The sequence below is a fragment of the Pezoporus wallicus genome, unplaced genomic scaffold, assembly GCF_028554395.1.
Source record: "Pezoporus wallicus isolate ANWC-B61680 ecotype Strahan unplaced genomic scaffold, APGP_CSIRO_Pwel_v1 contig_4161, whole genome shotgun sequence".
Classification (NCBI taxonomy): Eukaryota; Metazoa; Chordata; class Aves; order Psittaciformes; family Psittacidae; genus Pezoporus; species Pezoporus wallicus.
The window spans coordinates 1,771,779-1,793,593 of record NW_026639584.1 but is presented as its reverse complement, the minus strand read 5'-3'; the positions used below and the strand labels follow the sequence as shown (position 1 = coordinate 1,793,593).

General features: G+C 39.7%; 1 protein-coding gene across 3 annotated transcripts in view; it reads left to right on the top strand.

Annotated features, from left to right (window-relative positions):
* Nucleotides 1–21,815, top strand: part of DOCK2 (dedicator of cytokinesis 2) — a 167,440-nt gene that overhangs the window by 128,462 nt on the left and 17,163 nt on the right. For all 3 annotated transcript variants that reach the window (XM_057415140.1, XM_057415142.1, XM_057415143.1), the window contains exons 34-42: nt 6,657–6,742; nt 10,942–11,098; nt 12,380–12,420; nt 12,981–13,071; nt 14,169–14,288; nt 15,627–15,716; nt 17,078–17,182; nt 19,421–19,562; nt 21,171–21,252. In XM_057415140.1, the coding sequence (XP_057271123.1) occupies nt 6,657–6,742; nt 10,942–11,098; nt 12,380–12,420; nt 12,981–13,071; nt 14,169–14,288; nt 15,627–15,716; nt 17,078–17,182; nt 19,421–19,562; nt 21,171–21,252 (914 nt within the window). The remainder of the gene's footprint in view (nt 1–6,656; nt 6,743–10,941; nt 11,099–12,379; nt 12,421–12,980; nt 13,072–14,168; nt 14,289–15,626; nt 15,717–17,077; nt 17,183–19,420; nt 19,563–21,170; nt 21,253–21,815) is intronic.

Here is a 21,815-nt window from a genome sequence, read left to right as displayed (position 1 = left end):
GATTCAGGCTTTGTAGTTACACAAATAATGAATTCAGAACAACCTGTGTAACAGTAAGTGGCAAATGAGAAGTCATAATTTTAGACATTCATCGGGAAGTAAATATAGGTCTCTCACTTACATGTCCAGCTATGTTTAATGCTTATAATCACATGGGGCATTTCTGTGTCAACCACGTGTGAAACAGGCAAGCAGATGGTATTTCCATTTTGGTCTGTATTCCACAGGGCAAAGCTTCTGCTTCAAGGCCAAGCTTAAAAGCCACATTGCTTCTGTGCATCTGTTCCCTCAGTGTCCTAGTAGTCCTGTATTTGGCTTCTTAAAAATGTTTTCCTGCTCTTGGCTCATATTTTGTCTCTTGGGAGAGATGTACAGATCTGTACAGAGCAGAAATCCTGAACGCTCATCAGTCATAGTGACTGATTAACAGGAACAGCAGCTTAGGAGCCTGGAAGATGCCAGGCACTTGTGTCACCCTTAAACCACTTCTTATGCTAATATGGGTAAGTTTCAGGTGCCATTTTTTCAGCGCTTTGGGACACGGAGGCTGTTTTTTTTGCAGGTTAAAAACGAGGTAATTTTTATCAGATGGCAGTAAAACTATTTCATAATTGAGCAGCTGAGTCTCACTGGTTTCTAATGATCTGCTTTAGGAATTGCAGTCATTTACTGTTAAGAATTGCAGGTTTTATCCTCTCCTATGGATCAGGTAATTAAGATACATTTCTTAAACTTGGATCTGTAAGTTTGGCAGTTCTGGTGAGTATTTAAGAATATCTATTTTAAAGGAAAGGCACATTAAGTTTTATGACTTAATATTCTTACCATGTTAATTAGAAAGGGCAAAGAATGAATATGAGTGGAAAATTATTTGATGCAGGAACATTTAAAGTGTACCTTTTGCCAGTGGCCAATTTTCACTAACACATTGGTAGTGAGCATTATAAAGGATATTGTCTTCAAGCTTTAGTATGAAATTTTGAGCATGTTATTTCAAGACTGCCTTAGGCATTCAAGAGCCCAGGTTGACATTCAATTAAGACATCATTTTGCTGAACTTTAAACATAAATAATTCATTTCTAATCTAATCTTCTCTAATGAGATAGGGGAAACAAGCGCAAATGGAGCCATCTTTACTAGTTGAGGCTGTACCAGCACTTGAACTAGAGCTTGACTGGTGCCTGCCAGGTGATTTGATAAACCTTCCCCAAAAGATTGATTTCCACACCCTGGTATGGTCCTGTGCCAGGACACGTGTGTGGCAGGGCTCCCTTCTGCTGGACACATGTGTCGGTGCTAGCTCACGAGGCTGTGTCCTGCTTTATGCACACAATAGATGTGCACTAAGGGTGTAAAGTTATTTCAATTTATCCAGCAGGGGTTTTATTTTATATAGCTCTTTCTAGGAAATCAACTAATCCCAGAGAAAACACAATTCCACCTCTGCCTATCTCAAGAATGACATATTATTCTTAAAGTTGGTGTAATAGGATATACACATAGGTGTATAAAGGGAACATAATTGCCTTTGTGTTGGGCCCATGTTAAAGGAATCCCCTCCTGAAATGTTGATAACCCATCTTTCTTTGCAAGATCAGCTTGTGCATTTTAGTAAGACTTCCTAATGCAAGGCACATCATGAAGCAGCCTCATGCTATTTGTTCTACCTGATCATGTGAGGCCAGAAACTGAAAAAAGACTTACTTAAAAAAGAAAACAAAATTTAAAAAATGGCTCTTTGCAATGCAAATCAAAATATGATTTAAAAAACATTGATCCGAGTTATGTTATGGATTTAAATTGGTTTAAGAAAGAGTAATTCATCTGTGTTTATATTCTTGTTCAAATAAGTCCTTCTGTTTGTGCTTGGTATTTTCAATTTAGTCTCTCCCACTGGCTCCACCAGTTGCTGAAGCCATCTGGGGAGGTTGGTGGCTTTCCACTGTCAATGGATTGTGCCAGAAAATAGTGCTGCCTGATGGTATGCTCTTGGGCTTGCAGACTTACTGGTAGAGGATAGACATTTATTCTTAGTGAATCTGAAGGAGCCCTTTGTCTTCCTGAGCTAACAGCTGTCAAAGTTTACCAAAGGAGTGAATAAAGGTATTCTCAGCAAGCTCCTCTGCTGCATGTGATCTTTAATTGCTGTAAGCACTCATTTTTCTTCCTTGAAATTTTATTATGTATAAAGATTTCAGAAGGATGTGAGATCAATCCGTTAGCAGACACCAGGTTTGTATGGCTTGGTGCTTTGGACAGATCCATGTAGAGAAAGATGGTATGTTTTGTAGTTTGGTATTAAAGTGTGTTCAGAGATGTGGAGAATTCTGGGATCTATTAGATAGGTAAGCAGGTGTTTTAAAGGCAGATTTTTGCCAATAACAATTAGGCACACTCTGTTTAAGTGAGAGGAGAAATACCCTTTCCAGAGCTTAATTTTGGCACAGACACATTAAAACTTTTGTCCTGGTTTCAGCTCTAACAGGGTTTCTTTTTTCTTTTTCTTAGTAGCTGGTGCAGTGCTGTGTTTTGGCTTTAGTCTGAGAACAATGCTGATAACACACCGATGGTTTAGTTGTTGCCCAGTAGCATTTACCCTGATCAAGGACTTTTCAGTCTCTCATGCTCTGACAGTGAGGAGCGGCACAAGAAACCATGAGGAAGCAGAGACAGGGCACCTGACCTGAACTAGCCAAAAGGGGTATTCCACACCACAGCACGTCATGGCCAGTATATAACCTGGGGGCAGTTACCCAGAAGGCCCAGATTGCTGCTTGGCTGAGTATTGGTCAGGGGGTGGTGAGCAATTGTATTGGGCATCACTGCTGGTTACTATTTTGGGGTTTTTTACCCTTTTAGTTTTATATCCTCTCCCCTTGTTATTTCCCTTAACATTATTATTTGTGGTAGAAGTAGTAGTTTTGTATTATACTTTAGTTACTGGATTGGCCTTATCTCAGCTCTTGGGGTTTACATTCTTTCCATTCTCCTCCCCATCCCACCCAGGGATGAGCGAGTGGCTGCTGGTGCTGAGTTACTGGCTGGGTTTAAACCACCACAACTTTATTCTATATTTCTGCCAGCTATTTTATCTGTTTTGGTTCAAGCAACTGGCTTTGCTGCAGTTTGTTGAGAAACTGCAGGAAAGATGCTTAGGAAGAGGTTTTTAGTCCTGATCCAGCGTCTGTGAAATGATTGCCTCTTAGTGAAGTAATCAATTCTCTACCTGCTGAATAAGTGCTAGGAAGGATTTAAGAGGTGGATGGTTTTTAACTGGCGCTTGACTTGCACTATATTCACAGATTTATGTCTTACCACAGTAAGTCCACAGAAAAACCTCTAGAAAATTACTAGATTAGGTGGTTTTGCTTAATATTGCCTTGTCCTGAAACTGCCATGTGACTATATTACCCACTTAACATATATGGACTAAAACACATCGTATTTACACATAGAAATTAATTCTGAGTCCTCTAAATTTCTTTTGCACCCTGAAGCAGCCAGGGTAATTTTATTCCCCCCCTTGTTTCTCTATATGTCAATTATAGCACTTTATTCTCTGGTATTGGTATAGTATGTACTGTTCCACTGTCAATCTTTAATTTGTATTGAAATTAAAGAGAAAGAACTAATATTAGAGCAGCAAAACCTGCAAGTAACAGGACAAAGAATTGTTCTGGATCACAGAGTCCTGGTGCTCCTAACAAACCAAGATTTTTTGTAGCCTCTAAGGAAAAAATAAAGTTCCCTCTTATTTGACACTCTTGTAGAAAATAAAAGCAAGAAATGGCACCAATGTAGTAGTCTTTTCCTTCTACTCAAATCAGAAAAAGGGATTTCTGTTTCTACTAAACAATTTCTAGTTTTCTCTGAGAACATTATGGGAAGTATTTTGCAATGGAGACTCTGAGATCTGAAGTCATTAAGTATTTCGAGGAGCAGTATAGAGCCTATTCAGTGTGCCCAGAGATGAAACATGTGCTGCAAGCTTCTGTTGGAATACTGGACTAATGCTGCTGAGTTCTGGAGTTCTGTTCTGCTGTTAATGTTTCTCATGTGCATACTGTAGAGGTTTGCAAATTCATATTCAGCAATGACTTTTTATATGCAGGCATCTCAGTGATAATTAACAGCACTGTATGTTCTTCATCCAGGCAGCAGACTATTTTAACCATTCTACGTCCTTTTAAACCAGTGCTATTCATGTTTTCATGAACATTGCTTTCCTACTCAGTCATCTTCAAATGTGCTGATGATCTTTAAGGTCCCTTCCAACCCAATCTGTGATATTTCACACCTCTTGAAAATACTATCATAAAATCATTTTGTATTGGGGAGGGGGGAGAGGGGGAACCCAACACAAAACCTTTCAAATACCTTTTGTATTTCTGTTACAAGTCTGATGCTGAATATCAACTATTTGAGGACATTTTTCAAACACACAAATCAATCCTTTTAGGTGCTTAGAAAATGGGGACACCCCAAACAAACCCTATGTATGTATACCCTCAGGTTATTTTATTAATTTGCCCTAAGAAACAGGTATCTGGAGACAGTCAGGTGGGCATTATTCAACTGGAATGCATTCAAGCATTTAACCCTTCACAGTATCACAGTATGTTAGAGATTGGAAGGGACCTCGAAAGATCATCTAGTCCAATCCCCCTGCCGGAGCAGGAACACCTAGATAATGTTACACAGGAATGCGTCCAGGCGGGTTTTGAATGTCTCCAGGGAAGGAGACTCCACAACCTCCCTGGGCAGCCTGTTCCAGTGTTCCGTCACCCTCACTGAGAAGAAGTTTCTTCTCAAGTTTAAGTGGAACCTCTTGTGTTCCAGTTTGTACCCATTACCCCTTGTCCTATCATTGTTTGCCACTGAGTAGAGCCTGGCTCCATCCTCGTGACACTCCCCCTTTATATATTTATAGACACTGATAAGGTCACCCCTCAGTCTCCTCTTCTCTAAACTATAGAGACCCAGCTCCCTCAGTCTTTCCTCATAAGGGAGATGTTCCACTCCCTTAATCATCTTTGTTGCCCTGCGCTGGACTCTCTCCAGCAGCTCCCTGTCCTTCTTGAACTGAGGGGCCCAGAACTGGACACAATACTCCAGATGGGGTCTCACCGGGACAGAGTAGAGGGGAAGGAGGACCTCTCTCAACCTACTAACCACCCCCCTTCTAATACACCCCAGGATGCCACTGGCCTTCTTAGCCACAAGGGCACAGTGTTGGCTCATGGTCATCCTGTCGTCCACTAGGACCCCCAGGTCCCTCTCCCCTACACTGCTCTCTAACAGGTCGTTTCCCAACCTATACTGGAACCTGGGGTTGTTCCTGCCCAGATGCAGGACTCTACACTTTCCCTTGTTATATTTCATCAAGTTACTCCCTGCCCAACTCTCCAGCCTGTCCAGGTCTCGCTGGATGGCAGCACAGACTTCTGGCGTGTCAGCCACTCCTCCCAGCTTAGTGTCATCAGCAAACTTGCTGATAGTACACTCAATTCCCTCATCTAAATCATTGATGAATATATTAAATAATACCGGTCCCAGTACTGACCCTTGAGGCACTCCACTAGTTACAGGCCTCCAACTAGACTCAGCCCCATAGACTACAACTCTCTGGCTTCTCTCCTTCAGCCAGTTCGCAGTCCACCTCACTACCTGATCATCCAGTCCACACTTCCTCATTTTAGCCATGAGGATGCTGTGGGAGACTGTGTCAAATGCTTTGCTGAAGTCAAGGTAGACCACATCCACCGCTCTGCCATCATCCATCCACCGTGTTATTTCCTCATAAAAGGCTAAGAGATTGGTCAAACATGATTTCCCCCTGGTGAAGCCATGTTGACTGCCCCTCATAACCTTCTTATCCTTGATATGCCTTAAGATGGTACCAAGGATAAGGTGTTCCATCACTTTCCCAGGGATGGAGGTGAGGCTGACCGGCCTATAGTTACCCGGGTCCTCCTTCTTGCCCTTTTTGAAGACTGGAGTGACATTTGCTTTCCTCCAGTCCTCAGGCACCTCTCCCGTTTCCCAAGACTTGGTAAAGATGATGGAGAGTGGTCTAGCAATGACTTCCACCAGTTCCCTCAGCACCCGCGGGTGCATCCCATCTGGACCCATGGATTTATGGATGTCCAGATTGCTCAACTGGTCTCTAACCCATTCCTCATTGACTAAGGCAAACCGCTCCGTCGACCTGACTTCATCTGAGGTCTCAGGGGTACAGGGCTCTTCAGGACTGCCCGCAGCAGAGTAGACAGAGACAAAGAAGGCATTCAGTAACTCTGCCATCTCTGTATCTTCTGTTACCAGGGCACCCATCCCGTTCATCAGTGGGCCTACATTGCCTCTGGTGTTAGTTTTGTCTGCCATGTATTTGAAAAAGCTCTTTTTGCTGTCCTTGACCCTTCTTGCCAGGTTTAATTTTAAGGATGCCTTAGTCCTCCTAGCTGCCTTCCTACATCCTCTAGCAGCAGCCTTATATTCCTCCCAAGTGTCCAGCCCCTCCTTCCATGACCTGTAAACTCTCCTCTTCACCCTTGGGAGCATGTGATAGAACAAACAATCCTCAGATATTCTATTGATGCCATCTTGAAATGTGTTTGACCTCTGGCTATCTCCTCTATGTTTCTTTCTTTCTTAGTTTGAAAATGAAATCATTCTGAAGTTGGACCATGAGGTGGAAGGAGGACGAGGAGATGAGCACTACATGCAGCTGTTTGAGTCCATGTAAGCAGTGCATCAGAACAAATGCCTTTGGGATGTGGTTTTATCTTATTGTGTTCACTTCTCAAGCTGGTAACCTCACTTAAAAATAACATAGAATCTTAACATCTGTTTTCATGAAGGGATGGAAATAACATATTGTTTGAGTAAACCTGGTTTGGATTGTGGTTCTCTCATTTGAACTATTTTTCTAGTAGCTTTTCAGTATTCTGTGTTCCAGTTAAATTATGAAGAAATTATATCTAACCTGCATATCTCTATCCAACTTTCAAAGAAAAACAATCAAATATTCACTTTTTTAGTCTTTCCCATTTATTTTTCTTTATAACCTTTCATGGTTTTATTTCACAGTAGTAAGAAGTTATTTTAGAATGTCTTCCTTGCTTTTCTCAATGTGTAGCTTGGACTCCAAGGGGTTATTCTCTGAATTTACATAAGGCAACTGGAATGAGAATATTGCAAAATGTGGCAGTTTACTCATAACATTTCTATTTCTCTGTTTCTAACAATCCCAGAGCCTGATAGAACATCTCCTCCTCTTGGCTGCCCACATTCAGGTTTATTCTCAGAGGTGCTCGCTGTGCCTGTGGCAGGCTGTGTGTGGGATGTACTGGGTAGTGTCGGAATCCTCATGCCTGCCTCTGAGACTGTGTCCCTAGCTCTGGGCCTTGGACTGTAACAGTGAGGAAGCACATTGCTCCTCCTGTGCCTTCTGTAGCGCTGATAACCTAATAGTTATTGAGTACAGCTACCTGACAAAATCAATACAGGCCTTGTGACATGTAGCACGTATGTTTTTTACTTTCTCCAAGTCTGTTACCTTGTATGTATTGTACTTTTGTGTAAGGGGTAGCAAGCCTGGCAAAGTCACATTGCTCACCAGGTGAAGCATCAAATCCTTGTGTATTTAGCAGTGGAAAAAAAATCTACTTTCAGAGAAAAGATAATTTTGTAAAAAATACTGAACTCTACGATCAAAGTATAATGTGTAAATGATATCTTCTGCAAATAACACGTGATTATGTTCTGATTAAATAGTAACTTTTAAAAGAAACATCATTTAAATCAAACATAATTTAAATGTTTGCTACTTTAGTTTCATTTCTGGCCTATAAGGAGGCAGATAAAATGTAGAGACAGATCTGAAAAAGGTAGAAGTACTGACACTTTTAAGCAATATGAAATTGTTCTTTGAAACTGAAACACTGGCAAGGATGGGGTAAGTTTTAAAGATGTTTCTCTCATTTCCTGACGTTCAGTGACTATGTGAACTGGGAGCAATGAACTAATGTTTCCATTTTGAATGTGGCTTGGCTTCAAGTGTTATGATAGCTAAGAGGTGATGCAGGTGTTCAGAGCAGCTAGTGGTGTGACCAAAACCAGGTCTGTGAGTGCGTCATGTCTTACTTACACCACTGCAAAGCCTAAACTGTGATGCCTGCCTGAGCTGTCACTACAATCACTCATCTCTGAATGTGCAGATTCAGCTGACACAGGGACATTGACTGCACTGCTAAACTTCCCTTGCTGTTAGTAAGCTTTTTTCCAGCTATCCGTACCAAATCTTCCTTGCCTCAGTTTAAGCCAGTTATTTCTTGTTCTACCCACAGGGGACACAAAGAATCATTTTTTCAATTTGTCTTTGTAGCAGCTTTAAACAAATTTGAAAGCTGCTGTTCAGTTTCCTTCAGCCTTCTCTTTATGGTAAACAGCCCCAGTACTTCAGTTTACCATATGGAATGTTCTCTGAACATTCCTACAATGTCTAATTCGAAATATTTCATTGCTGGAGAAGGTAGTCAAACTGTGAGTTTAGCAATGCAGAGAGAAGAGCCTCCTTCAGATGTAGTGCAGGAGGCTCTTTGCAGTTCACTGTTTCTGAGCTGTGTAACTCTTTGCTTGTCTTGTTTGCAGTTTACTCTTGCATGCAAGTATTTTTTAGAGAACCGGTGTAACCTGTGCAGTTAAACCCCATCTTTGAGTCGTGCAGTTAAATAATCTCATCAAATACAGTTCAGAGCATTTGCCTTTCCAAAGCACCCTTTTTTCTTTAATATACCTATTTTTTCCCCTTGATACGGTCCCACATTCTACAAGACTTTAAGTTCAAGGTCTCCACACATCTAAAGATGTCACTTCATATTATCTTCAGATAATATTTGTTTTGTTCCACCCTTGAACTCGTTTAATGATGCCTGCAGAGGAACAACTGAAGCAGAGGCTGATGACGTGTCTGTGGTAGGACCCGGTTCTCTCCTCTCTGTTGGTTGTATGGTTGGTTAGGTTTAAACCTTCCTACCTCCTCACCTTTCACAGCAGGGATTTCAAACCTCTGTCCCCAACTCCCTGTTCCAACTGGATAGAAACCCAGTTAAACTGGGCTCCAGATTTATTCATTTAGTCATATTTTCATCAGCTCATGTCCTGCACAGTTCCTGTTCCCACCTGAATGCAGATTGTAGCCATAGTCAGTGACTCCTGTGAGTTGGTGCTGACTTGAGCAGCCAACATGTACCCACACTGGCTGGTTGCCAGGCGTTTACTCATGCCCCACAAACTGCATAGGGTCAGGAGATGTGTAAATGGTGCTCGGCATTTGCCCATAGCCCTGAGTGTTGGCATGTGCCATGGTAGGGTGGTGACCTGTGCAGATGAATGCTGTCCTGGACACCACCAAGGAAGAGTTGGGATAATGTGGAACACATAAGAGGCTGCTCCCTACAGGCAGAATAGACAAGGCTGCCCTGTTTTGGGAAGTGGAGGAGAATCGAGCTATGTGAATATGAATTGTGTCATGCCACTTGGCCTCCAGCTCAGAAAATGAATTCTGGCATAGCTTAGTTACTAATATAGGCACAACAGAAAATAGCATTTGGAAGCTTTCCAGTTCCCCATCATTGCAGTGGCCCATGTTATGCAGTTGTTGTCTTGAGCTTTAATGAAAATATTTTGTCTTTTAAAAATTCTGGTTTTTTTTCAAGCTCTGTTTAAAAATTCAAAGGTTTCTTGCTCCCTCCTGGGGGAAAAGAAAAAAATCTTCTGAAGTTTTACAGCTTCTTTTTATTGGGATTACTGTATAAAGCTGAGCAAGACAACGTTTTAAGTCTTCCCTCATGAGACAGACATTCCTCTCTTCTGTTCTGTTTGCAGTTCCTTTGGTCACTGGGCTCAGCTCTCCAGGCTGTGCCCACCCCCAGCCTACTGGTGAGGGGGATGTTGGAAAGACAGCCTTGATGCTGGGGAACACTGCTCAGCTGTAGCGTGTTATCAACCTTTCTAGCTCCCAACACGCAACACAGCACTGTGAGGAACATTAACTCCACCTCAGCCAGACCCAACGCATGCATCTAGAAATATATACGTGAAAAAAAAACCAAACCAAAACTACCCACAAACCCCCCATATATGTGTATATATATACAATAATGCAGTTTCTCAGAGAGAATTCCAGTGGAAAACAAGAGTGCTAAGTAGAGGAAATAAGCTCTTAAGAGAAAGAAAATAATCCCTAATGAGATTCTGATGATCATTTCATAATGTTTAAACAGTTAAGCTTAAAAACAAAGCTGTGACAGTAATGTGTAGTATCTACTTCTTAATCACTTCAGCACTTCATAGAAACAGCATCTGCTAATATTGTTAATGTAAGTTGGAATATGATGTATAAAACTCACCTTCCTATATTTTTATCACTTAGTTCTAACTGCTTCTTTTCAGTCTGCAGGAAGCTTTATGTTTGGGTTTGCTTATTTCTCACAGGCAAATTGCTCTGGTTAGTAAATATCTTTTTTGACCTGAAATTGTTACTTATGTTAGTTTGTACAGTGAAGTGTGAGCAGAAAGTTCAAAGAGAAGGTACTAACTGTTGCATTTTCCTTTGCACAGTAACAGCAGAGAGGAAGATATAGTTTTTAGCACAGTGATGTGCCATTCCAGAGTCCTGAGTTGGTTATACCACAGATCCAGGTTGAATTTGAAGTTATCTTCAGCCAGAAGTAAATGGCTCATATTTTTATTTATTTATTTATTTATATCCCACCTGTCTTCTGGATTTCTAAATTACCAAGGCACAAAGGGAACTTCTAGTGCATTCTGCAGTTGCTTTAGCCCTAATTTGGTATTGGCCTTCATGTCCAAAGAGTTTTTCAGCTGCTGGACCACTAATTCTCACAGTACTATAAACCCATGGTCTGTGTTTGCAGCCTTACAGAATGTGCAGGTCAGCATCCCGGCATTTGCCACCTGGTGGGAAGGTTTGTTTGCCTAGTTAAAGGCCTCTTGGAGAAGCTGCTGGATTACCGGACTGTGATGAAAGATGAGAACAAGGATAACCGCATGAGCTGCACCGTGAACTTACTGGTATGTTCTCTTGTCATTCCTGTGTGAGGACAGGGAAGAGCTTTAGAATGCAGTTTGTAATGGTAAAGGTAAATCTTCCTGGGGGCAAGAGTGGCTGACAATGCTCAGTAGTGATTTAAACTCTGATATAGACTTTTATATCTGTTTGTGTGGATATATGCACAAACCTGAAAGCAATGTCCTTCAGTTCTTTGGTTTTGCTTGTGTGTTTTATACACTTTGATTGTGTGGATAAATGAGGAAATCTATTGCTTGTATACCTTTTGATAGGCTTAATGTAATAGTGGGCTATTCCAAAGTCAAGTTTTGCATCAGAAGCTAACCTGCTTGCTGCTTTAGCAATTCAGCAATTACAGTTTTAATTTCTGGGAAGAAATCTGCAGATGCAGATGCACTTGCACTGAGGTGCCAAGAAGATTTGAGTCTCTGCTCTGTAGGCCACCCTGTCTTTTTTCTATTCCTATTCTGTGTTGAGGCTATCACATACAGAGATTCCTCTACCAGAGAATTCCTCTAAGCTGCAGAGGAACCTTCATCAGCGTAAAGGTTGGAGGGAGAACATGGTTAGTATGTATTGTGCTCATATACTCTTCCGTTCATCAATAATTGCTGTGCCATGCAGTATTGATTTCTGCAACTCTTGAGGAGGCAGCTCTTGTCAGACATTGTGCATAGCCTTAGCAACTCGTACACCCACAGAAGCGCAGTTGTTGCAAAAATGGGTTGACTCCTGGAATCAGCCCTCTAGAGGTATTACACAGCAGTGTTCCATACCAACAGCGTGGCCTATCAGCTTCAATAAATACCAGCTTTTTTACTGGCCACCATGTGTAGCCAAAGCCTGCAGTTTATTCTGTTAATACACTTGGATAGCCATATTCTCCTCTTCAACAGGAAAACTTTCACTAATGATTTCATTAGTGAACTAGGAGAAGTACACATATGTATACTTCTAATTAGTTATTATTATGCATATGTATGTATAATACACTGTGTATTATATATACATGTTATATAATATATAACCTATATGTAATATTATACATTCATATACATATATACATACGTATTATATAATACATATTATACATATGTATGTATAATAATAACTAATTAAAATCTTAATTGTAATAGTGCCAGGTTTAAACATAAGACAGTCTGTAGATAATGTATTTATTGCTCTGTCCAACTACCAAGAAAAGTGAAGCTTTAGCACATGTATTTTTATCTTGTTTTAATAAAAGAAATTAGGAGATAACTTCTAAATGTTTGTGTCCCTAGAATTTCTACAAGAACATTAACCGTGAAGAGATGTATATCAGGTATGGCAGTTGTTCTGTTGGATCTGTTTTGGAGAGAGCAATGGTGTTCTCTTGTGAACACTGGCAACATAGAAACTACACTTCTCCCCATGCCACCTTCCAGGTTTTACAGGGACTTGCTTTGTCTTTCTGGGTTGGTTTTCTCCTTTGTCTTTATCTGTTGTGCGAGCACTGTTTACATGGAAAATGTTTAAATGCAATCCAACAGTGCTGCAGAGGAAGGCATCTATCTTTAGTAAAGAAATAATGGACTCAAGAGGTCTGATTTAGACCTTGAGTCTAGTAGTTCCTCTTTGAGGTGGAGCTCACAGCAGTTCACAGAAGTTTGATTCCTTCTCCTCCTTTTGTGCAATGTTTCAGCACACACAGAGAGCACAGAAAAGTCTGAACAAATGCACAGCACTTTAACCCACTCAGAGTGTCCTTAAAGATTCTCTGAGTGGTGACTGCATGGCATCTATCTTGAAGCTCCCATTACAGGTGTTATGTACAACTTTTGTGACACTTCCTATTCCAATCATGTCAATATCTAGTGTCATTCTTGTTCTCTTCTCTAATAGATATTTGTATAAACTGCGAGATCTTCATCTAGACTGTGAGAATTACACAGAAGCAGCATATACCCTTCTGCTCCACACCTGGCTCTTGAAGGTTAGGTTTTCTCAATATATAAATAAGATCTTTCAATTTCCAAACTTATAAACTAAAAAGTGGTTGTCTTAATCTCTGATTTACTGTGTATATGAAACCTTCCATAGGAGTATTCAAGTTTCTAGTTAAAAATACTGCAGTAGGTAACACAAAATGAACATTCATTGTTGAAATAGTGCTATTTTCCATAGGTGATTAAAAGCTAAACTAAATATTGTAGCAAAAGTACTTTTCTTCATGGAGATAACTTTGTGTACAAATTCTGAAGCCACTTAACTTTGACATGGGTTTCATTTTGCCAATTTCTCACTATCCCAAATACTACGGGGATGAAAATTAATTGCAGTTTCTCGCAGCATTCACAGGGGATGTCTGACTTTTCATTTCAAATCATACAGATCATTCTGTCAAATTATGTTTGATTTCTCTTGCAGCTGGTAATGATTTTTTGCTACAAGTAATGGTTGTTGTCACTGAATCTGACGTTATAAATAGAAATGGTCAGTAAGATGCACTTCCATTTCAAGGGAAAATTCAACACTTAAATGTTCTTCAGCAAAATCTGATTTTTTTTAATGGAAAAACTCATTTCAAAAGAAATTATGGAATTTCTTTAAGTGCAGAGCCACATAAATATTGCTTTTCAAAGTGCTATTTTGCTTAAACTTCATTTTGACTTTTCTGATCATACAAAAATATGAAGCAGATTTTATTTATTGGTATAGACAAAGATAACATTACATGCAAATATTTTAATACAAAACCACCACATAACCCCCAGATCAGTCCGGATGACACCACTGAAATAAACCATTTTTTCTCACACAGACTTTTTATCTTAAATTTCTGTGTGAGGGGCAGGAAGGAACAGAAGTTTTTAAAGTATTTTGTCTAGTCCTGGCTATCAGATGAAGCAGAGCATGCATTTGAGGAGATGATGGAAACATTTGCAGTGCCTCTTCGTGGTCATGTAAAAAAGACTGGGGGAAAAAACCACTCAGAAAATCCCAGGGGACCAGATCTTGGGGCAGGGGAGATGTGTCTGTGAAGAGCTGAACTCCAAGAAGTTGTGGGTTTTAATGTGGCTTTATTCTCAGTGGTCAGATGAGCAGTGTGCACCCCAAGTTATGTCAACAGAGTTCCAGTGTTCACAGACCTATCGCCAGTTGAAAGAGAATTTGTATGAGAAGATCATTGAATACTTTGACAAAGGAAAGGTAGGTCTGAAGAGTTCTCCTGCCAAATTTCTTTTTACTGTGTTACTTTGTATAGTTATATTTAATGAATATCCTCTGTATAAAACATTTGTGTAGGAAAACCTCTTTGAAATGTGGGTCAATTGCAAGTTGCATTCTGAAGGGTTATTCACAGTGCGTATCTTTGTATGGACATAATTTTTTCAGTAACCATACTTACCAAGAAAGAGGACTGATGTTTACGCTAGTCATGAGCATCTCTGTAAGGCAGCAATAAAATAGTAACAGCTCTTGACTGTACTTCCCTTTACTACACAAAAGCCCACGGACTACACAGACCTCACTGCTGACCCATTCCGTCATTTTCTCCTGATACCAGACAGTTCAAAATGGACATACTTACTTCTGCGAAGCCAGAGAACTGCATCCCAAACTGAATATGTTGCAGTTTGATGTTCAGCACCTGGGGTTAGTTCAGCTTTCTTAAAAACCCCTGTTAATACGATTGCCTGTCAGTGCAATGACAGTAGAGCTGAGATTTCTGAAAATCAAGCAACGGGCTAGAAAGCAAGGAAAAATTCTGCACTGCTGGATAAGGTTCAGAACTATCCAGCCTAGGAGGACCTAGGACCACCAGAAACCCCCTTTTGTCTCCTCCATCCTGAATACGTGAGAAGACTGACAGAATTTGTGGATATACCCTCAAAAGAGGGCATTTCTATCTGCTTTAAGACCACTTTTGTGCTGCATACATTAAGCACCTATAGCAGAAGAGTATAAACTGTCCCAGGCTTTCCAAAGCAGCTTGGTAATTCCTCACAGTAATTTTCAGAGCTGGTATTAAGCTGTGTGGAAGGAAACAAGCTGCTACTCCAGGCAAGTGGCAATTGAAATCACATAAGTTTTTAGCTGATATGGGGGGCTCTTATGCAAGTCTACTGATGATTATGTGTCCTTCTGAATTTCCTGTGAAGTGTGCTGGGTTTAAGGAGAGGCAGGTGGCAGTCCCTTTATACACTGCTGCTGTGCTTAGGGTATATTCTGCATGTTATGCACCTTAGTGCTTTTCTCTTCTTTTTTAACATATCTGAAAGGTCAGGTGATTCTTTTGCTATCTCATTGTAAAAATGAAGTGGGTTTACTTGTTCCTTCCCATAATGAACCATATAACACTCTTATTTTTTACATTAATCTGCTTTCCTAAAATTTATGATTGCCTCGAGTCTTCGTTCTAAACGTGCAGGTAATAAATGACTTCAATTTAAAGACAGCATAACCAATAAAGCTGTAGTTAAACAGTGATGCATTAGAAACTTGTTGGTACTGGAATGCCTTTATGAATATGTGGTTGTATTGCAGATGTGGGAGGAAGCCATAGCTTTATGCAAAGAACTTGCAGATCAATATGAAAAGGAAGTTTTTGACTATGAACTTCTAAGTCAAAACCTGGTAAGTTTATTTAGAGGTCTTAAAATTATTTCAGTCACAGAAATGAGTGCTTTTGAGCTGTCAAATGATAGAGCTGCTTATGAGCTTGTTGTCTGAGTTGGGTTTTTAATTCATTTGTCAAAGAGTTGCTATGATTTATTGTAACCAGCCATCACTAAAGATTCAGAGATTCCTAAAGAACTTTGTTCATGTTGCATGGACATCTGCCTAGTAAGGTATTTTGAAACTTCTATAGATGAATCAACATGTTCTCAGCGCAATTTAAAGACATGCATAAATAAACAAAATAAATGTAACAGTTTTTGAGGCCTTTTAGGGTACATGTTAGGGTACACTTTAGGTACATTTTAGGGTAGAAAAAGCACCTGGATGCATTTTTTTTTCATTGAAAATTTTCTTTAAATTTTAGGAACTGGAATCTTGACAAACCTGAGGAACTCTGTCCTAATCAGGGACTGGGGAAGTAACACATTACAAGGAATTAGAAGTAGGTCCAAAGGCTAGAAGGAAGATGAAATGTTCAGTAATTTGTTTTCATTAAAATTGAATTAATCTAAAGAGATCCTCTCTCTCCCCCACATACCTTCTCTTTTTACCCCAAAGATTCCACACTCACATGATCTGTAACAAATATTTAGGGCTCATTCAATAGATATCCCCTCTACAAAGAAAGCACAGGAATCAAAACAGGATGTTCATGAACAGTGTTGAGTGCAGAAAGAGTTTCTTTTCCTCCCAATAAATTCTACTTTTAGCACAAACTAAAGGCTCAAGACAAGCTAAAGACAGTATTTTTGCCAGTTCCATTTCAGTTGCAGTGCTGGGTGTCTCCTAGCTATAACACAGGAAATACAAATAGTAACCCTAAATGACACTTGGTATTTTAAGGAAGACATGCTTCCAAGCCCTTTACATAGTGTGTGTCCTTAGCATGATGCTAGGGCAAAAGTGTGAGTTGATCCATAGCTCTGAAAACATTTGAGGCAGGGAGTTTTTCCAAGTGGGTTATTTCAGTAATGCTATCAGTGAGGTGTTTGAAGTGTAAACTGTGGCGTGGTTGTTTGTTTTTCTATTCCTGAAGAAATGAAAGGTAAGGCTGATTCTGAGACCACAGAATTCAAGTTGAAGCCATAAACGTTTAGCTAAGTATTATATTTGCATAGAAATGTAAACAGTGTTTAACGTACTGCAGCAGTACATGTGCCAGCGCATGCAGACTGGTTAGTGCTGTAGCTCACTGACTGGTTGGTAGCTCTCACATATTCACTGAGAGCTGTAGCACAGAGCCTAGTATTGCTGTGCAGGTTAACAGCAAAAAAACAAACCCAAACAGAAGGAACTGAAGTTGCTTTTGCTTTCAGATTCAACAGGCAAAGTTCTATGAAAACATCATGAAAATTCTGAGACCTAAACCGGACTATTTTGCTGTTGGGTATTATGGCCAAGGATTCCCCACATTTCTAAGGGTAAACCTGTTTAAACTCTTACTTTTTTTTTATTTTTCATTTATTTTCATATGCTTCTAAAAATGTGAGAGTGCTCTCCTAATGAATCTCTGGGGATATTTGGCATGGATTTAGTTTTGCTTGGGTGCAGAACTGTAGAGAATCTGAATTGTCACTTGTACGGCTGTGCATGAAAAGTTTTCAGATGCGTTTTTAAAGTTGACTATTTCTCTTAGTTTGATTGTAGGAACTGGAGGATACTTCAGTAGTGAAGGTGATACATGACAGCCAAACGCAGCAATATGATGTAATTCAGTTCGGGTAGCTCTTTATGGTTTATGAGTCTTAGAACTGGATGATCTTAAGGCCCTTTCCAACCCTAATTATTCTATGATTCTGTGTTTCTTGGATGAGTCCCCACACAGGTTATTGGTAACTAGTAGAATGCTATTAACAAACTTGTGTCCAAATTAAACCCAAAATTCTGTTTCACATGAGGGAGGGATTTTAAGTGGGCCTTACATGAACTGCCAAGAGTTTCACTTTTATGTTGCCTCTCAGCTACAACTGAAATACATTGCCAATGTAGAAACAGCATATTTCTAAGACCAATGCACTCTATCCACAAATATTGTGCCTTTAACAGTGTGAAGTAGTAGTTAAGTAGGATAGGGAAGAGGAGTATAATGTAGAGCAGATGTGTAGTGATACTGACCCGGTAAATATTCCCTGCGTACCTGATAAACAGCTTCCTGGGCTGGAGGTGACAGTTTTGTTTTCTAGCCCTTCATGGATTGTTCGACAGTGAATTTGTCCAGTTGCTTTCTGAACTAATGCCCTCCAGAACAGTGGCCTCACAATATGTGTGCTGGAGATTTGCTGTTGCCTTTTTGTTCTTGTATAATAATTTCTCTACACTAATTCTTACAGGGAGACTGAACAGTTTTCCTTTAATTCCTTTCCTCATCCCATTCATGCTATATTGTTCCTTATAGTTTTGGTTTGTCTAATGCAACCACTCCATATGTTTAACATCCTGGTACCCTTGCTGTCCATGTCCTAGTTCATGAGATGGCAGGACAGGAAGTGTACATACTATTTGAAATGAGGATATACTATAAGTTAGTTCAGTGTGATATCGATTCTTCTTTTCTTTCCCTGTTTTCCTTGTAATGACCCAAGTTCACATTGCTTTTTTGATATCTGATGTGCATTGAGCTGACATGTTCATACCAACTGTCTGCTATGACTCCTGAATGAAAGTTTTTTCCTGAATGGTAACAGCTAGTTGATATCTTAGGACAATTATGGTAAGTTTGAGCTGTTTTCGTTAAACAGACCTCTATACACTGAATCTACTCCCAGTTTTCTTTGTTTTTCTCCACTTTTGACTACTATGTGAAAAACAAGAATCCAAAGGGTCTGTTTTTAATCAGGAAATCTGCCAAACTTAAGAAGTCATGCACAAATGGTTTTTACTTTATACTTTTATGTTTTACTGGTCTTAAAAGAGCATTGCTTTCTTTTAACCACAGTAGTGCATGTCTTCAGAGCATAAAACCAACCTGAATATTTGATGTTTTCTTGTAGCAAAAGAATCTTTTATTACATACTACAATGAATATTGTAGCTTTCGTTACTCTTGAAAAGCGGTGAAAGACTTCTCTTTGCCAGTTTTAAAGGCCAAAGTTGCCTTGAAAACAGGGGAAAAAATATGCTAATATTACACCAAATTAAGCATTCACCTTTTGTTTCTGGTATTATAGATGTACCCCGTTTAACAAAGCAAACCGAACCACAAATGAAGTTACAGTATTGTAAATGAGGACATGTCATAATATCAAGGAGGAAGGAGCAGGATCAGGCAAAGGAAACATATACATTAGTATTAGAGAGCTGTGAAACCTGGATCCAGAATGTTTTTGAAAGATGCTTTTGCTTGACAGACAAGAAGAAGAAGAGTTGCAGGACTTTCCTTACTTCCCATTCTGATTTTATTCTGCTCTACAGGAGCATCCTTAGTGCTGATGCCACTTTGTCTTCATTCTGTCTAACAGCATCCAGTAGGAACTCTGGACAGTTAGTGCTGCCTTCTAGCACACAGTCAAAGTTGTGTCCCGCTTCATAGTTAATGAATATTCAGAAAGCAGTAACACTCACTCCAAAATTTGGAGATGCTGTTGTGCCTTTGTACTGACAAACATGTATCTCTAGCTTCTGCCTCAGTTTCATATAGCCCAAGAAATGTATTCCTTGCAGAACAAAGTATTCATCTACCGTGGGAAGGAATATGAGAGGAGAGAGGATTTCCAGGCACAGCTGATAAGTCAGTTTCCCAGTGCTGAGAAGATGAACACCACCTCAGCTCCTGGAGAGGAGGTGAAAAGCTCTCCTGGTCAATGTATCCTTTAACACGTGGGAGATGAGCGTTTATCCATGTGGAACAAGAATTTCCTAAAAAGGAAGCAATGTGGCAGCTCAGTTTGCACTTTGATGTCCTTCATGTATTTTATGGTTTGTTCCTGAAGTGTTTGCTGGTTTTCTCACAGTTCTAAGCGCTCTGTCTCTTTCAGTCATCACGGAATCATGTCGGTTTGAAAAGACCTTAAAATTGAGTCCAGCCATAAACCTAGTCCACCAGTAAGCCATGTCCCTAAGTGCCACTTACACACGTTTCTAATACCTCCAGAGATGGCGACTTGACCACTGCCCTGGGCAGCCTGTTCCAGTGCTTGACAACCCTTTCGGTGAAGAATACTCATTCAAGTCCATAGATGGTTTACCTTTATTTTCTTCAGGTGGCAAAACTAGTGATGAACACTTGAATGGCCAAGTTTAAAGCAGTGATTTGTCAGTTACCTCACATTCCTAGCTGTTACGTCTAGATACTAAGTTAACGTCTTCCTTGAACATTGTTCTGGCTGACACTGCACTTGGCTATCACTTGTATGTCTGGCATCAGAAATAGGCCTTGTGTCAGTCTCAGATATTTTCCTAGGAAAAATTAACTCGTAAACATCATTGACCACCTTTTAAAATACCCCAAATTATTCTTGTTTAGAAGTACTCGAACGGTTGCTTGGATGCATTATCTTTTTCTTCATGTTTTGATTTAAATCATTCCTGGCTGAGCAGATATGAAATCACCTGATTGTATCAGATATTTCTTTTTTGTCACATGTTGATTTTCCTTTATTAATTCTCAAGGTAATGGAACATTTCACACACTCTCTTAGGTGCAGCCTAATAGAACCTGCTGGAGGAGAAAAGAATCCTGCTTTCTGTTCACATGGTTGGGCCTTATTACAGGCTTTCCTAAAGTCCTACATTAAGCTTGAGGCCCAAGCTCTCATAAGTCTGATTGGTATCTTAACTAATTGTATTTTTTTAAGATCATATGCTTCAGTCCTTTCTTAGAGTAGAATTGCTCAAATCTAACAGGAGATATGCACTACTTACACATTTCAGAAAAATCTAACCAGAGGACATGAGTTTCAGATAAATTGAAATACATAGTATGATATATTTACTTACAAGTACAGTATTCAGCTTCAAAAATAACACTTTTGTGGAAAAAAATCTGGAGTAAGAGGGATGCTCAGTTACAGATTTCCAAGATGAAATTCTAGACACGAGGACCTTACATATGCTTAAAGCTAAACAGTGAAATCCTTAACATCAGATGTTGTTGATGTTTTTTTTTTGTAAATTGGCAGGGCTTTAAAATTTAATGAATGATTCAGTGCAATAAATTTGGCTACAAATACTCAAGCTCAGTAAATAATAAAAATATGCAATTCAAAATGAATATTAATATACATTCACTGGTTACTAGTGGCAGATTTTTCCTTTTCAGCAAAGCGAGCAGCACAAATGAAACCCTGAACCTTGTAAATATTTCATCAGGAAATGTCTTTTTTTTATTATAATTCTGTTTTTCATTTCCCCCCCAGCCTGCACTATTTCAAACCAATAGTTAATGACATGCCCTTAACTTGCATGGTTTCAGATATCCAGTGTTTTACAGTGCAACCAGTCCTCGAGGAGCAGCCCAGATTCAAAAATAAGGCTGTACCTGATCAAATTATAAAGTAAGTGAATTTCTGTAGTAGATAATACAGTGAAAGGCAGGCCATGCTCCTAAACTGACCACCGTTACTCTGTGGATTCAGTCATTTGCCAATGGATCTTTTATTGTCTTAGTTAACTGACTTATGTATTCCCTAGGGATGTCATGAAAGAATATCTACCACTTAAGGACTAGCATATGGTGACAGGGTGGGGAGGTGGAATCCATGCTTTGGGTCCAAGTTAGTGTGTTTTCAACACAGCTTCTTAGGTAAATGATGGAGAGAGAGGTCTTAGAGGTGGCTGGCAGCACAACAGTGGTTGAGTTGAAGGCTCTTGTGCAACAGAATCTTGTTATGACTTGTTTCCCAAGTGCAAAAGACATTGAGCAAAATGGTTTCCATTTGTACTATGGTCAAGATTTTGTAAAGGAGAAAAGGAAATTAATTGTCCAAATCATTTTGAGACCAAACTAGCTAACCTTTGTAGAACTGCTTGAACTTACTACAGGCTCCTACTTAAGTGCCCCTACTTAAGTATACATCTGAAAAGTGATAGTTCATTCCAATTGCTGATGCCGAAACTG